The sequence below is a fragment of the Nicotiana attenuata genome, unplaced genomic scaffold (assembly GCF_001879085.1).
Source record: "Nicotiana attenuata strain UT unplaced genomic scaffold, NIATTr2, whole genome shotgun sequence".
Lineage (NCBI taxonomy): Eukaryota > Viridiplantae > Streptophyta > Magnoliopsida > Solanales > Solanaceae > Nicotiana > Nicotiana attenuata.
In genome coordinates this window covers 83,850-101,044 of record NW_017673935.1, presented here as the reverse complement: position 1 = coordinate 101,044, position 17,195 = coordinate 83,850, and the positions used below count along the sequence as shown (strand labels likewise).

Here is a 17,195-nt window from a genome sequence, read left to right as displayed (position 1 = left end):
GCCCTCATCAAGGTGATGGCGTAGGAATATCATTGCTTTGGCACGGTCTTGGTTTGATGCCTGATTTTTATCCTTGATAGTGTCTGCTAGACCCATCGCATCAAGATGAATTTCAGCATCAAGCACCCAAGACATATAACTTTTGCCCGATATATCCAGGGCTACAAATTCAAGTTTAGAAAGATTTGACATTATATAGAAAAAGAAAGTTCGTACCTCAGATACTTTCAAAGTATTTGCTCGAGATGACAGAGTCTCGTGCTGATAACGTGTTATAAAATAAAGACTGTAAAGTAAAGACAAGTATAGAGAGAAACTGATATATTATTCGAATTCAAACTGATGTAAATAATGAACTGATATCTCTTCTATTTATAGAAGAAAGGAAGCTGTTGTGTAAGCTGCTATTGCAAGCTGCTGTGTAAGCCGCTGCTGCAAGCTGCTGTGTAAGCTGCTACTGTACCAGATATGGATAATCTTATACTGAGACTAATGTTTATCCATAACCGGGTATTGAAAGGATAAGCTCATTATACCAGATATGGATAATCTTCTACCGGGGATAATGTTTATCCACAACCGGGTATCGAAAGGATAAACTTATTATACCCGATATAGATAATCTTCTACCGGGGGTAATGTTTATCCATAATCGGGTACCGAAGTGATAAGCTTCTTCAGGAGGCTTATTTCCAATAGAGTACTAAATAGATAAACATATTTACGGCGGAGCCCCATATGAATAAACTTCTTCAGGAAGCTTATTTACAACGGAGTATGAACATCCATAATATAATATATTTATAATAGTTACAACCTTAATGCCCAAAAAACAGAAACCAAAAAACAAAAAATAGGTACACGTGTCACTGAATGCCAGTGGTAGTATAGAAATCCTATGCCCTCTTAGGTTACAAGTTCTGAAATGTTGAGCCAGTAAAATCACAGTCTCCTCGAGACTCTCTACCCCTAACCCTCAGCCATTTTCAACACTACAAATCCCATTAATCTCTGGTGAAACAAACCGGCGTCGAAGAAAAGATTCTCTTTTGATGGCAATGGCAGGGCGAGTTAGATCCGCGCTCCCTCTCCTCCGCAAAGCCCTTTACTCCGATTCAAGATCCGCTCTTCATCCCGCCCTCCTTTCCAATCCTGAGGTATTCATTGTTATCAGATATGAGACCTAATTTTGGTCTTTGATATTTCTGATTTGTTTTTATTTGCTGGGTTTTTCTTTGATCTGTATGTTGATTTTAGATTCTTGAAATGATTTTGACTTGAAATTAGTTTTTTTATTTATTTATATGAAATGGCTAAATGTTGTTATTGGGTTATATATATGCAGTCAGAACAAACCGTAGTACGTGGAAACCTGTGTAGTTGTTTTTTTCGTTCTTTTGAAATTGAAAATGATATTGAAGGAAATAGATTTATCTTTGCAGCTTAGGGTCGACTATTTTGGTGCGATTCTCGTATTGAATATCCTGTTGGAACCATTGGTAGTTCTGTTTTATTGACACACGAACAAATTGAAAAAAGAAATCTTTGGATGTGCACATTGCATAAGCACATCCAATTTGAAGTTTTGCTGAATCGCTTTTCTTTTCACAGGACTATTAAAAGTGTCCATTCTGTTGCAATCTGGTAAAGTGGCCTGTTTTATTTATTTTTTTAATATATGGTTGTCATTTTTTTTGCAGTTATCAAGGAATTATGCTACTGCCCCAGCCAAAGAGCAAAAAGTTAAGGTTAGTAATCCTATGAGATTGTAGTTGTATTTGTGTGTTCGATATTTGTTTCTGAGATAGTTTTTTCTTACTTGAGTGTGGTGAATGTTCTGAAGTTTCAAGTTGAATCCTTCAATATGCCACTTATTGCTGCCAAAAGCATAGCATTCCTACCCTGAATTAAATGAATATTGAACCAATTGGGTACATCAAATCCTCAAATTGGTATCTGCATCTTTGATTTCAAATCTAAGTTGGAGCCCTTCGGCCTTTCTTGAATTTATTAGAGAAGTTATCGATATCTTCAAGCAAAATTCAACCCCTTTCTTTTTGAAGGTTGGATGTAAATCCACACTGTATATTGTCATTTGACACCAACTTGGTGTCTATTGGTTAGAATTCATCTGAACTAGCAAATATTGAGCTCACTTGTATTAATAGGATAAAGTATCTCACATGTAAAAGTACTGACCTTTCCTTCAAATGAAGGATGAACTTTTTTTTGGCACGCTGCTCATTTCTGTTAAATTAATGCCTTCATTTGGCGATTCCTTTGGCAATGGATAGCATGATCTAATGCTTTTCTCCCATGTGCTCCTGGCGGTTGTTTTTGTCTTTTTGCTGCCAAGTCCAATAAGTCTGTCATAGAACTGGTATACTTTCTGAAAAGTGTTTACAGAAGTGCTCAGCGGCAGCAATGGTGTGGATTATTTCAAGAGTAGAAGTCAATTTTTGACCATGTTAATAATCCCACATTATTGGTTGATAGAGAATCAACGCCAATCTTCTCATTATTGTTGTAGAATACTATGGTTGTCGGGGTTGATTATTATAAAGTTCAAAACATCCTTGTTCTCCTGTCAATTATTTATGTCTTGGACCAGTTCATTCTTACCAATTGTACGGAATGTCGAAAGTCCCTTTTGTTATATTTTGCCTCATTTATCTCAAATGTGTTTTGATTGCTCATCTCTCTTCCTGTTTGTAAATTTAAGTTTAAATTCAAAATACGTATCAATCTCTGTCACTTGAAGAACTCTTTGTTTACTGATATTTTTTGTTTCTCTTTATCTTTGGATTCCTATCTAATGACCCCGGACGTAATCCCGGACGTGAAGAATAAAATAAAAAGGGCTTTTCCTTGCTTGATTTTCAATTTTTTTAATGATTTGGTCTATTCCACACATTTAACTAAGAATGAGAACAAAGGATTTCAAAATTTGAAAAAGAAAATCAAGTCCCCGGTGGAAAGAGAGGGATTCGAACCCTCGGTACGATTAACTCGTACAACGGATTAGCAATTCGCCGCTTTAGTCCACTCAGCCATCTCTGCCAATTGAAAAAGATAATTACTACGTGAGATAGCACAATAAGATAAACGAAAGAATCTTTCTTTCTCTCTTATCTTCTTTCTATATTATATAGATATGTACAACTTTCATATTGTCTTCAACCTAAGAGATGCTAAGAAATGAATACTTTTACCAAAGCAAGGAATACAAGTCTTATATCTGTTAACATCTTTTGCTTCTATGATGTTTTAGGTTCCTGTGACGATGTATGGGGTTTCTGGAAATTATGCCTCAGCATTGTACATCGCAGCTGTAAAAGCTAGTGCATTGGAGAAGGTCGAGTCCGAGATTTTGGACCTTATTGAGGCTTCAAAGAAAAGTCCTAAATTTTCTCAGTTTATGAAGGATCTCTCTGTGCCTACAGATACAAGAGTGAAGGCCATAAGTGACATCTGTGCAAATGCTAAATTTGGAGATCTCACAAGGAACTTTTTGGGTATGATAAAATTATATAGTTATTTCTGAAAAAAATACTACTTTTCCATTTTTTTGAACTTGAGATTTTGTAGTTTTAGATAACAAGTAGAGATTCCATAAATAAACAGAATCTCATTTTTTGAAATTAGATTCTGCTTCAAGATTTTGATCCCGGTCGATTGGTTGTTTTGGTAACTCGAAGATTCATATCAATTTGGTATCTATATTCTGTTTCATAGGATGCAGGTTCCTTTGATCGATGTTAATCTAACTAGCAAATTATAAATTCTTCTTTGATGTCACTATTTGTTTGAATTTATTTTCCTAGCTGCGTGGTCATCTCCTCATACTGGAAACTGAGGCTTTCCCTGTTATTAGTTCAGGTGTTCTCTTTTACTTTGTAAGTTGTGATTAGGTTTGTTGTATATCTTCAGGAAATTCGCATTGTAGATTTGTAGTTTCACCCCTTCAACATTGTACCCCTTCAGATTAATGCTTGAGCCAAACAAGACAATCCAGAAGATATATTCTTTTAATTTATTTAGTAGGATTGTGGAGATTCGGGGTAGAAGAGCATGCTCTATGGAGGGAGGTCATAGTAGAAAAGTACGATTCCGCGGGAGGGGGTTGGAGGGCCAAGGCGATCACAACACCTTTCGGGTGTGGCATGTGGAGGAGCATCATGAAGAATTGGGAAGCCTTCAATGGCAACATCACCTACAGGGTGGGACCTCTCATGTAGAAGGAACATCCAAGATTTGTTGGCACTACTATATGGCAAGACATGCCCCAACCATCTTGTGATTCTTGGAGATGGGGGTTGCGTGGCGATGGTTTGCTCACCGTAAAGTCCTTTTACCAAAGTATGTTAGTGATAGGGGAGGTCACTTTTCCATACTCCTTGATCTGGATTCCTAAGGCGCCCACGAAGGTGTGCTTTTTTGCATGGCTAGCGGCGAGGGGAGTGATCTTGACTGCGGAAAATCTGCGAAAGAGAGGAATTACACTTGTTAGTTGGTGCTACATGTGTAAAAGCTTAGGGGAAGAAGTTGATCATCTTTTGTTGCATTGCCCAATGTCCTCGGGTTTGTGGAGGGCAATCCTGAATCTTTTTGGTGTTCAATGGGATGATGCCAAGCACTATAAAGGAAATGTTATATAGCTGGGTCGATTTTCGTAGAAGAAGGCAAAAGGTGTGGAAGTTTGCACCGTTAGCTCTCATGTGGATAGTTTGGGGGAGAGAAATAGGAGAGCTTTTGAGGGGATTGAGTCTTCTTTTTCACATCTTAAGAATAGTCTTTTATCATTGATCGCTTTTTGGTGCACTTATATAGCCCCTACTTGTATAGAAGATTGGGCGTCATTTATAGAGAATCATGTTCTGATGTAAATTCTTTACTTTTTGGTATACTTTTGTATACGGGAGTTTCGCTTTTGATTAATACAATTTACCTTATAAAAAAATTTATTTAGTAGGATTCGTGTGTATTAGAAGAATAGTCTCACATTGAACTACAACTGTGGTAGAGTGATTTTTATGGCAATATTTTTTTAGATATAGTGGTATAACCATATGCATTCTCAATCCCTTTCTTATTCCTAAATGCTAAGCTGCATGTGGGTATTTTATTATACTTATTTTAGATTTATTTAGTTGTGCAAAACGTATATGAGGTAACCAAACAATAATGTCAACTACAGTCTTGACCTTGATCATTTCTACTAAATGTGGTAGAAATTGGTCCATCATCATTCAGAATCCCTGTACTGCCCCTATGCTAATTTGCAAACTTTACAACTTATTTATATTAACCCTTGTCCATATCATGCTTTCCTCAAGCCAATACTGCAAGTACAATTATTTTGAACTTTTCTTTTTATTCTGGTATCTGTTTGTCATTTGTGGCTTTCTAGTTACTTGGGAATTTCCACTTTTTCCCTACTTTGTCATTGCTTCAGGAATGGTTCTTCCTCCTTGTCACTTATCACATTGGCAGCAAACAACAACAACAACAACAAACCCATTATATTCCCACATGTGGGGTCTGAGGAGGGTAGTGTGTACGCAAACCTTACCCCTACCTAGTGAAGGTAGAGAGGCTGTTTCCAATAGACCCTCGACTCAGAAAGGTAGGGAGGAGAAGAAGAACAAGCAGCAGAGGTGGGAAAAAGAAGAAGAAAAAGAAAGAAATAAAGGGGAGAAGGGGGGGGGGGGGATAAGTAGTACCAATATAGTAACAACAGGGGAATACGATAACTGAAACAAACTAGACAACATGTACATGTTTGCTACTAGTACTACTGGTAAGAAAGGGGGAAACTCTCAACTACCTACTAACCTTCTATTCTAATCTTCGACCTCCACACTCTCCTATCAAGGGTCATGTCCTCAGTGAGCTAAAGTCGCGTCATGTCATGCCTAATCACCTCTCTCCAGTACTTCTTAGGTCTGCCTCGATCTCTTCTCAAATCCGCCATGGTCAACCTCACACACCTAACAGGAGCGTCAATGCTTCTCCTCTTAACATGCCCGAACCATCTCTGCCTTGACTCCCGCATCTTGTCCTCCATGGAGGCCACTCCTACTTTGTTCCGAATAACTTCATTCCTAATTTTATCTCTCCTGGTACACCCATACATCCATCTCAACATCCTCATTTCTGCTACTTTCATCTTCTGCACATGAGAGCTCTTGACTGACCATCACTCCGCCCCATACAACAGGGTTGGTCGAACCACCACTTTGTAAAATTTACCCTTAAGTTTAGGTGGCACATTCCTATCACATAGAACACCGGATGCGAGCCTCCACTTCATCTACCTCGCTCCAATATGATGGTTCCATTGTACAAGAACAAGGGCGATATCCAAAATTGCAACAACTACATGGTTATAAAGCTGTTGAGCCACGCTATGAAGTTTTGGAGAGGGTGGTGGAAGCCAGAGTGAGGAAGAGCGTGTCTATTTCCAAAAACCAGTTCAGATTCATGCCGGGTCGTTTGACGACGGAAGCTATCCATTTGGTGAGGAGATTAATGGAGTAGTATAGGGAGAGTAAGAAGGACTTACATATGGTGTTCGTTGACCTTGAAAAAGCGTACGTTAAAGGTCTTGTACAATTGACTTGAGCCTTGGGGTTTGCTCCCTTTCAAGGTCTCAAGTTCGAAACCCACTGGGTGCAAACAATTTCTGAGGGCCATCGGACTGGGTAAAACCTGAATTAACCGTGGTGCACTTGCGGGAAACTCCTTGCCGAGGGCCTGTGCACCCCCGGGATTAGTCGGGGCTTAGAGACTCGGACACCCGGTGCAAATCAAAAAAAAAAAAAAAGAAAAAAAAAAGAAGAAAAAGCGTACGTTAAAGTCCCGAGAGAGGTTCTGTGGAGGTGCTTGGAGGTTAGCAGTGTCCCGGTAGTGTACATTAGGATGATTAAGGATAAGCTGCTAAGTTATATTTTTTTTGGCAGAATTTTGGCTTACTATTGCCTTTTCTCAGTGGTTGCTATGTTTGATATAAAGAGCAGACTTTCACAACCACTAAGATTTCATCGTTCATCTCTTTGTTTTTTATTGTCATGCAGTATCTAAGCATGTGTGTTTGAGCTTTATTAGTCTGCTTGGGTAGTATTCTCCTTCTGTTTATGTTCAATTTATATTTGTCTGACATTCTCTTTCACCTGTGTATTTCTAGTTGTTTTGGCCGAAAATGGGAGGCTGAAACATATTGATGCCATAGCAAAAAGGTTTGCCGAGTTAACCATGGCACACAGGGGGGAGCTTAAAGCCACTGTAACAACTGTTATTGTAAGTTAACCTATTCTGAACTAAAAGTTTGATTTCGAATTTAGATCCTTGTCATTCGGTCTTTTCATATATAATTTGGCAAGGCTATCAACTATGTTTTCGGCATGGTATTTATTTAATGGTTCTTTGAAGAGTAACTGAAACTCAAATTAGGAGGATGAAAGCAGTATGGATTGCTTATAAACTGCGTATGGTGACTCTTGAAAGATTGTTGTGAAGCAACTCTTTTCTACTGCAGAAAGATAGGGTCACTGCAGTTTGCTTCAAAGTCAATATATCTGCACTTTTAATGTGACTACAAAATGACATCCAATTCTATTCTACCATGGCTAGTTCTATTCTAATATTTCAATGTGTATAGTCATTATTTGTCGGGACCCTTCATTAATTTCAATGATTAAATGCTTGATGCTTTGAGTTGAATTCTTTCTTACTTGCTCGGCTCTCTTGCACCCTGCGGGATTGGGGTGGTTAACTTCTGTATTTGATACAAGATTTTAATTCTGGCAGTAGTCTGTATATGTTACTTTATCTGATTGTCGTAGTTTGTTATTTTCTCGTAGTTAAATGTCTGATTATTGTATCTTTTGTTTTCTTTACCCAGCCTCTTCCTCCCGAAGAGGAGAAAGAATTGAAGGAGACATTGCAAGACGTGATGGGAAAAGGGAAGAAGGTGAACATCGAACAGAAGGTACATTATGATACTGATAATTATTTGGTAAATTCTTAACAATAAAGATAGCATCTGCTTATGATGTTATTTTCATTTTTTGTTACAGATTGATCCTAGCATTCTTGGTGGGCTTGTGATAGAATTTGGGCAGAAAGTTTTTGACATGTCAATAAGGACTAGGGCACGCCAGATGGAGAGACTCTTGAAGGAACCTCTCAACTTCTGATCGCGTCAAAGCCCGTTCTAGTTATTAAACCCTGTTGTGGTTTTAGCTGAAGATGAACATCCTCTTTCATTTTCATACTATGTTCTTCTGTTTCTTGCAAATAAAAGCATACTCATATAGGGCTGTTCATGTGGATCGGATATCCGAAATCTGAACCCATCCGTTCAATTTCGGATTTTGGATTTCGGCTCGGATTCGGATTGATATAATTTTAATACGATCCGAAATTCGAAATTATTAGGGCATGTATAAATACTAAACTTTAATTTCGGATAGTTAGTACTTATTTTACATTTTCCTTCAAGTTATTACCTTTACAATTGATGGATTTAGCTATATTGGCACCATAGTACTCTCATAATTGTAGAAACGTGAATTTTTCTTACTGTATTGCCTCTTTTACAAAGAAAATATACATATGAGTCCGCAACTTTGAGACATAATAATCTGATCCGAAATTTGAAAATCCGATCTGATCCAAACTTTAAAATTAGATCCAATTCGATATTAATTTGGATTGCATTTTTTAGAATTCGACGTTCGATTCGAAATGTGCTAAATCCGATCCGATCCGTGCACAGCCCTACTCATACATTTGAATCTTCCAAAGGAAAACCTTGATGAGGATTTTTTTGGGTCCATTGTATTTTGCACCCCTCTATTATGTCCTTTTTGAGATTTGCACCGTCCTTTTTTTATATTGAGATTTGCAAATTCATAATCTTTTGTTTTGGCCTCCGGAGGAAGTGCTCCGTAAAACGCAATGCTATTTGTTACAAAATCCACCTCCTTTTTCTTATTTTACAGAAGTGATTATTACCAAGTAAGTTTGTGGACTCTCTCATCTTTTGCCATTCGAAATCATGATCAATTTATTCTTAAGAGTTGAGGAAGTAAGAGAAAATCAATCACACCCAATATTTACATCAAATCGAATTAACTACTAAGCTTAAGAGATAGAAAAGATTAAGAGATAGATTGAAATTGCGTATTGGATGGGAGAGGGGGTGCACGTCTCATTCTACTTGGGATTATTTATTTGGATATTGTATGATGTCTTCGTCTGGAGCTTCTGGCCCATCAAGCTCTTCGGGGCAATCACCTATTGATTTGAATTTCCCTCCTCATTCGGAGGATGAACTAGCCCGGGACCCGAGGAAAGGATTAGACTTGCTACCTATACCTCTATCCGAAGCGGGGCAGCTGATTCTTACTTGCTTAGGAGGAAGAGGGGAAGCTCTTGACTCTAAGCTAGTCGAAGAAGCACGATCGATCGTTCGACTCAAGGGTGATTGTAAAGATGTTTTAGTATATGTTAAATATTTTCCCGCCCTTGTAAACAACAGTAAGAAACAAGATCAAATTTTTCCTTGTTTTAGCGATATCTTTAAGATCACCAAGAAAGATGAAAAGGATGAAGAAGTTGGTAAAAAAGAAAGAGTTTTTTACACGCTTGATCCTTTAATTAAAATTATTTAGAAAAATAGAATCACTTCTAGTTTATTCCATAAATAGCACTTTTTTTTTTTTTTTTTTTTACATTATTAGCTTAATACAAAATTATGTTTCAAAGTAATAAATTAACTGCACAAATCACGGGATCCATTTTTATTCTTATCACCATATTTATCAACCCTCAACCTAATTTCTTATCTCTCTTCTTGCAACCCTAAGCCACATCTCCATTAATCTTTGCACTACTTGACTGCTATGTTGTTACCAACCAGAAATCAGTATGATTTTTCTGGTAGCATATCAAAACACTATTAATGTGGATCAGTAGATCTTGATCGTTATTTATTCTTCGTCAATACATGTTTTGATCAAATGAAAAGCTATTTTAGATATTAGTGGCTATTGAAGTTGATTTTGTATGTTTCTCGTTTTTTTAGTTTTATTCTTCATTTTGCTTCCTTCTTGTTTCTTCTCCTTAAAAAAATAATGTGCTGAATGGTGTTTTTGAAGATTGATTGGTACGGTGGTGAAGGCTGTGTCTGATGGAGTTGTAGTGTTACTGGTTTATCCTTGAGGTAGTATATATGAGGTATATATATATACAATAATTCAATAAATATACAGTTAATTGACTTATTAAATTTAATATATTTTGAATATACATCGTATATGTTCATGCATTAAGCAACTATATGTTAAAAGAATTATATACTACGTATAGACAGATAATACAAATACCACACTAATAATATTATATTATAAGCTTCATAACGTATACCATTATAATTAGGGGTGTACATGGACCGGGTTGGTTCGATTTTTATCAAAATCAAACCAAACCAACTATATCGGTTCGGATTGGTTCGATTTTGTCGAGTTTTTCGGATTTTCGGGGTTTTTTGTTACTTACATAATATTCAATCTTACTTTGTTAAATATTTGATAAGTAAATATCTATTTAGTAAAAATATAAAAAATTGACAAACATATTATCGATTAAAATATTCTTATGGGATTAGTAGCACATAATAGTTATTTTTTTTAGTCGCCTGACAAAAATTTTTCGTTGATATACACTTTCAGGTTAACCGAATTTAGTAATTAAACATAAAAATCAATATGATACCTAAATATTAATAACCACTTCACATTCGAAAAAGATATAAGAATTTAATGGATCTTAACGTATGATATGAATATGGAAGAACAAAGAGATAGACGTATTTCAGTAACATTTGATAAGAAAGTGATCATACAACCCATTATTTAAGGTCAATAAATATGGAACACTTCATATTCTATTAAAATTTATATCCCGCAAGAGAATCCCAAATATTTCTAGACATTTTTTAAAGAAAATTCTATATAAAATCTTAAAAGTATATATAAAAATTATATATTTATATGTCGGGTTTGGTTCGGTTTTTTTTTTTAACTCTAATACCAAACCAAATCAAACCAACCAAACCAAGTCGGTTTTTGTAATCAGTTTGATTTGACTTTTCGATTTGGTGAGGTTTTTGGTTCGGTTTGTAAACCCCTGTTTCAGCACTTGCTTAAAAAATTGTTTCAGTCACTTANAATAATTATTATTTAAATTTCACGTGGCTACTTCTTATTGGCCAAAATTAAAACATCTAACCTATTAGAAAGACCCACCTGTATCTATCAGTTTTTAGTACTAGCCCGCTTCAAATACTAACCCAACCCGAACAAAAAGTTCAACTAAAAAAAGAGGCCCCACTTCTATGAAACTCCATGGAACAAAAGCTCCATGGAAGTCGCAGTGAACATATAGACTCAAATTTACTACGTGAATTTCTTTCTCTTGTTATGGCATCCAGTTCAATTTATATGATAGACAAAAATTGCATTATATTTAAGATGAGTTTAATTTAAACATTTTCACATAACGAAAAGATCTTAAAGTGATTGTTTGGAAGATATCTTATACTGGACTACCCCTAGTTTTCCATCTCACATTATTGTAAAGAAAATTATTGGCTCATTCGCCAGGCTTTTCTTGTTTGTTTAATTTGGTCATGAACCTTTATTCGATGATAATGCTATACATGAGATTAACAAGAAAATGAACACATGTAAATCCAAAAAATGGGTAGATATGAGCGGGTCTTTCTAATTAATAGGTTAGATGTTTTAATTTCGACAAATAAGAAGTTGCCACATGGAATTTAAATAATTATTTTTTAAATTCAACATTGACCTAACGGTCAAAGGACATAAGTGAACTAAAAAAGTGAATGGAAGGGTATTTTTAGACTAATAGGTGGATGGAGGGTATTTTAAGACCTTTATCAATAGTTCAGGGACATTTTTGACCCTTCTCCGTATAATCTATATATGCCATTTAGATATACTAGTAATATATTAATATATACCATCATTATTCATCTTGTTTTTAATAATTATACAATACAATGAATAATTAAATTTAATATACTATGTATAAGTATAAAAATAGATTTAAAATTAGTTACTTGAAGGAGAAACGATATAAGGAATAAATTGAAGACAAAAGCTGGATTGAATAGGCGCAAAAGGAAAGGATTTAGGGTAAGAAAAATTTATTACGGTAAAAGTATTTAACAAAAAGGAGAAAGTGAGGGTTTTAAGGTACACAACATTAAATGGGGGAGAGAAAATTGTGGGAAGACCTTAAAAGATATGTGGATTACCATTAATTAGTAATCCCTATATTTTAATGGGATTGGTCCAGCATTATAGGTTTATGCTTTCTATAGTTAATAAGCTGCCAATTTGTTAATCGCAAGAATATGACTTTCACTAGAATTGATTCTTAGTACATTGCATTTATCATTAATATTTAATTATATAAAAGGTATAATAATGGATAACTTTATTAAATATTATGGGATAATTCTAGCATTTTAATTATACAAATAATAGTTGTATCATGTATATTGCATCCGTGTTTATGAATTTATTTAGAAAAAAATTCTGGTATATTTACATAATGATTCTAGTATTTATGTATTAGCAATATTAATTATATAAATGGCACAAGTACACTCAATTTTTTTAAGCACAAAGGGCAACAATTGAGGGGCGGGAGAAATAAGAAACAAAGTAGTAAGAAAAGAAGCTGGATGCTTAATTAGCAAAAAAAAATGAAGAGAACGGGTGTGGGGCTTGTGTTTGTGGGGGGGGGGGGGGGGGGGTTTTGCAACAAAGTATACGTTAATAAGGTTCAAAATAGATTCCTCAATGAGTGAGTCTTCATTTATTTTTAAAACCTACAGTTAAATGCTATTAGTGTAAACAAAATCTTCCATTTATGTAATAAGTAAACAGCACTAATATTTTCTTAAAATATTTTGAAGAAGTGCTCAGCCATTTCAAAAATAGCCAGATTTACCACTGGTCGTTGAAAAATAGCCAAGTTTCAAAAGTCATCGAAATTTAGCCACTTTAAATCTGAGCGAAAACACTGTTCAAAATCCGGAAAAATACGCCCGCAAATTTTACGGGAGTTCAAGCATATATTTTGCGGGAGTTCCAGCATAGTTATGCTGGAACTCCCGCAAATTTTACGGGAGTTCCAGCAAGTATCATTGTCCAATATAATATACTAGAGTTTGGAGCACTGGTGCTCCAGTCTCCCGCAAATTTTACAGGAGTTAGCAAAGTATACCGGTCCAGCATAATATGCTGGAGTTCGTACACAAATGCACCAGAATTCCCGTATATTATACTGGACCGGTCCCTGTTGCAGCAAAATAGTGGTTATTTTTCATTGACTTGATAAACGCTGGCTATTTTTCATTGACCAATGTGAAAACTGGCTATACCATGATATTTTAACTATATTTCTCTTTTAAAAATGCATCAGCCAATTTATATCCATGTTGAACTTGGGCTGGAGTACTAAGGTGTAGCCCATCTTTCTCCAAAGGTAGGCCCAAAGCATCTACAGTTATTACATTGGGAAGGTTAATTCCAAGCTGGGCTTCTCTCACCCCCTCAATAAAGGGTCCTTGTCCAGAAGCTAGGGCTACCTATTCAATTATATAAAAAAATCAATAAAAATTAAAATAGACATAAATAGGCAAATTTGGTAAAAAAAAAGAAAGAAAATTTATGTAATATTAAATTTTGGTAGTAAATTAACAATGAAATGGATAATAATTTCACATGAATATTTCACTCTTCAGTCTTCACGATTACTAGTTCTTGAATATACATTGAATGCTAAATGTAATCACTTAAAAGAAAGAAAATATCACCGTAATTCTAAGGCTACTGTTAAATGATAGTAACTCTCATGAATTCTCTCTTCCTTAAAAAAAAAAGGAATTTAAAATTTATGTGAATTACACGATTATGTGGAAGAAAAACTATTAAAACTGGCCAAAATTTCGTTTAGACTGATTCTGGTAAATGTCTTCGCAAGAAATTATTTTCTGGTTTACAATAAGGGAAAAAAGAATTTATTTCACAACTAACGCTTCTTTATGATTTTCTCTAGCCTAATTTTTTTTTTAAACATAAGCTCCACTTTTACTACTCTCAACTATCACCTAATACCACAATCATCATAATTATAGCCATCAACCTTTGTAAGTTGAAAGATAACGACATAACGTGGATATTAATTGTCTTTCATATAATATTTTTCACTAATGTACAACTTACATAACAGATTCTACGTTGTAACTTGTACGTGGTCCATTTGCAGATGTTAACATATCAATTTGAGGAAACAAAGAGAACAACATTCAAAAGCACTAATCAAATTCCACAAATTAGTCAAAATATATATTAATATTCCTGCTAAAGTTGTCTTGCTCATTGTGATACAATGATTTTGGTAGTTAAAATTACTATTTTTCAATTTCCATTATGGTAGATCATTAATTTTTGTAAGATTCAAAGCATCATGTAAAAGCAAAAAAGGGTTATTATATTAAATATTAATTATTAAGTGAACAAGGAAGATAAATTTATACCTGAAAAATAGGAAGCAATGGAGAGTTCAAATCACTACGCAAGTCCTGAAAAAGTTTCTCCAATTTGCTCTTGTAAGACTTTGCTTCTTCCCAAGTTAATGTATCTCTTTCCCCTTGATACCAAAGAATTGCTCTAATTGTTCCACCACCATGCACCGCTATTCTCGCTCTTTTAACCATCTCATTGTATAACCTTCACAAAGAAGTCGGTGATTCTGAATGAGTATAATCTTATTAGATGTATTTCATTATATATAACGTAATTTTTCTTTCTTCTATAACTATACGTGATTCAAGTTGAAATCAATGGGTTCAAATGAACGAGCTACATCTGATGTATCCAATATATATTAAAGCGAGATAAGATGTGTACCTGGAACCTGTGACCATTTATCGATGCTCGTCCCTCCAGCCGCGCAAGGGACTAAACCTATGATCCCAAATTCGGGGTCTTTCTCCAAGATATCATTGGCAAACACCATAGTTGGCCCTATCCCACAAGTCTTGTTCAAGTCAATGTCATAATGTAGAGGCTCTTGGGCTACTTCCCATATTGAGTTTCCGTTTAGCCGGAGGATGGCCGGATTCCGACGACATTCCGGTGGTACATAGCTATCCCAAACTTTGTCAACGACCCCTCCTCGTCCAGCCATGTTACTTTGTCCGGTTAGTATGAATATTTGTTTTTTGTGCTTAGTTTCGAATATTGTACAATTCATAACCCATAGAATATATACAAAAAGCACGAAAAGTATTAAGTGAAAAATTAATCTCTCATATCTAACTTTTGATTGCATCATTTAATATTTATGATAAATTCAAGCACCAAAGAAAAAAAAATTAATCAAGAAAAGAAAATTTAATACAATGGATTTAATTTTATTTCCCTTGGAAACTGATTAAAAAAGGGGATGAGAAAGGGGGAGGCTTTTGATTAGTATATACTTGTTGGATTTAACAACCTTGTTTTATTGCAGGAGGCCAAAGAAGTACATAATTTTAATTCAATCTCCAAAAAGGAATTGGAAAGCAGTCATAAAGCGTTGTGATTTCTATTGCCAATTGACTTTCCAATTCTAGAAACAAACACTAAAAGGAAAGAGATTAAAAAAAATCATCATAGTGAATTCTTGTCCTAAAAATACATTCCTGTAGTTGATTCTTGTTACCTAGTAGGAAAAATATTTTAATAAATAAAATTAATATGATTTATAAGAGAATCTAGTTATGCTCTTTGAAAAATCAAATTCAAATGAGAACTAATTAATATGTGTGAAACAGATAAGAAAGACGGTATACTACCATGTTTGATAATACTCCTATTTTGCATCTGTTTTAATTTACCTTTCGCATTACGTAGTTTTATATTTTACTAGTAATTTTGTTTCTCTCTAGTATAGAAAATATTTAAATGTTTCAGGTATTTCCATCTTCATAGTATAGTATTTTGTTAACATCTAACATATGATAGAACCGTAGAGATATATAGGAAATTAATGCCATTGAAACCAAAGAAAATGAATTACAGTCAGACAACATCCTTATATAACATTCATTCACTATAAAAATTAAGTTTTTCTCGGTATCAATTCTTATATTATATTATATTATAGAATATGTCATATAAAACAACACTTCACTATAACAACTAAAAAATATCAAAACAGGCAGTTATTGAGAGGTTTTGACTGTATTTGTAATTAGTTAACAAGCATTCATTAAATGAAAAAGGTATTGGGTGCATAATGCATTGGTCGAGAACTCAGGCAAAAAGGTGCAAGAAGCATTGTGTAAAAAAGTTGATTTACCATTTGGAACAATCTTATTATCATTGATAATGTATATATTTGTTGTCCAGTAAGTTTGTTTTGATGATTGACAAAGGAACTCAAGCATGAACCAGGTTTATGGACAGTGTACACAGGTGACAGACAGAATCAAGCAAAAGGCATATACGTGAAAGGGATAAGTATAAGTGGTTATATATGATATTCCCTGAACAAAATGGTTGTATATTTGATAAGGAGCATGACTCCTTACTTGAAGAGAACTCTATCCAAGATAAGGAAAGAGTTAGAAGTTGAAGATAACTAGAACTCTTCCACCAAGGAAGAGTAAAGCATTAGAACTCTAGTTAATCTTTATTAACTAACTCTATATATATCAGTATTGTTTTCTTTTACAGATGCACACATACTGAAGTTAACCACGAATTGAGAGCAAAATAGCAAGGCATTTCGTGAGCAATTCTTGTGAGTTTTAAGAGTGCGATCCTGAAGCTACACGAACCAGATTGAAGAACAAATTGCATCAAGAGTTTTATGTGTCTTTTTTTCTTTCTAGTTCAAAGTGTAGTAGGCATTTTGAGTTATACCTTTCAGCTTTCTTAGAAGCAAATTGTACTAGGTACCTGAGTTGTATGATTCAAGTTAGAGTTAACTTGAAGTAGCCCCAACACCCTGTGGCGTGTTGCTATAAGGGTTAGAGTTAATCCTTAGGTTTGCAAGAGGTTGTAAACTCGAGTTGTATTGTTCAAGTTAGAGTCAACTTGAAG

The 17,195-nt window shown here is 34.8% G+C and overlaps 2 protein-coding genes across 2 annotated transcripts; one reads left to right on the top strand and one right to left on the bottom strand.

Annotated features, from left to right (window-relative positions):
• Positions 1 to 932: 932 nt before the first annotated feature.
• LOC109217661 (ATP synthase subunit O, mitochondrial-like) lies at positions 933 to 8,515 on the top strand. The gene is made up of 6 exons (XM_019381926.1): positions 933 to 1,157; positions 1,701 to 1,748; positions 3,272 to 3,515; positions 7,187 to 7,299; positions 7,904 to 7,990; positions 8,079 to 8,515. The coding sequence occupies exons 1-6, from the start codon at positions 1,053 to 1,055 to the stop codon at positions 8,196 to 8,198; spliced, it is 717 nt and encodes a 238-aa protein (XP_019237471.1). The 5' UTR covers positions 933 to 1,052; the 3' UTR covers positions 8,199 to 8,515.
• Positions 8,516 to 13,492: 4,977 nt separating this feature from the next.
• Positions 13,493 to 15,360, bottom strand: LOC109217660 (probable carbohydrate esterase At4g34215). Its single transcript, XM_019381925.1, has 3 exons — positions 15,029 to 15,360; positions 14,642 to 14,834; positions 13,493 to 13,690 (listed from the first exon to the last, which is right to left on the bottom strand). Exons 1-3 carry the CDS (start codon positions 15,358 to 15,360, stop codon positions 13,493 to 13,495), a joined length of 723 nt encoding a protein of 240 aa, XP_019237470.1.
• Between the last annotated feature and the right edge of the window lie 1,835 nt (positions 15,361 to 17,195).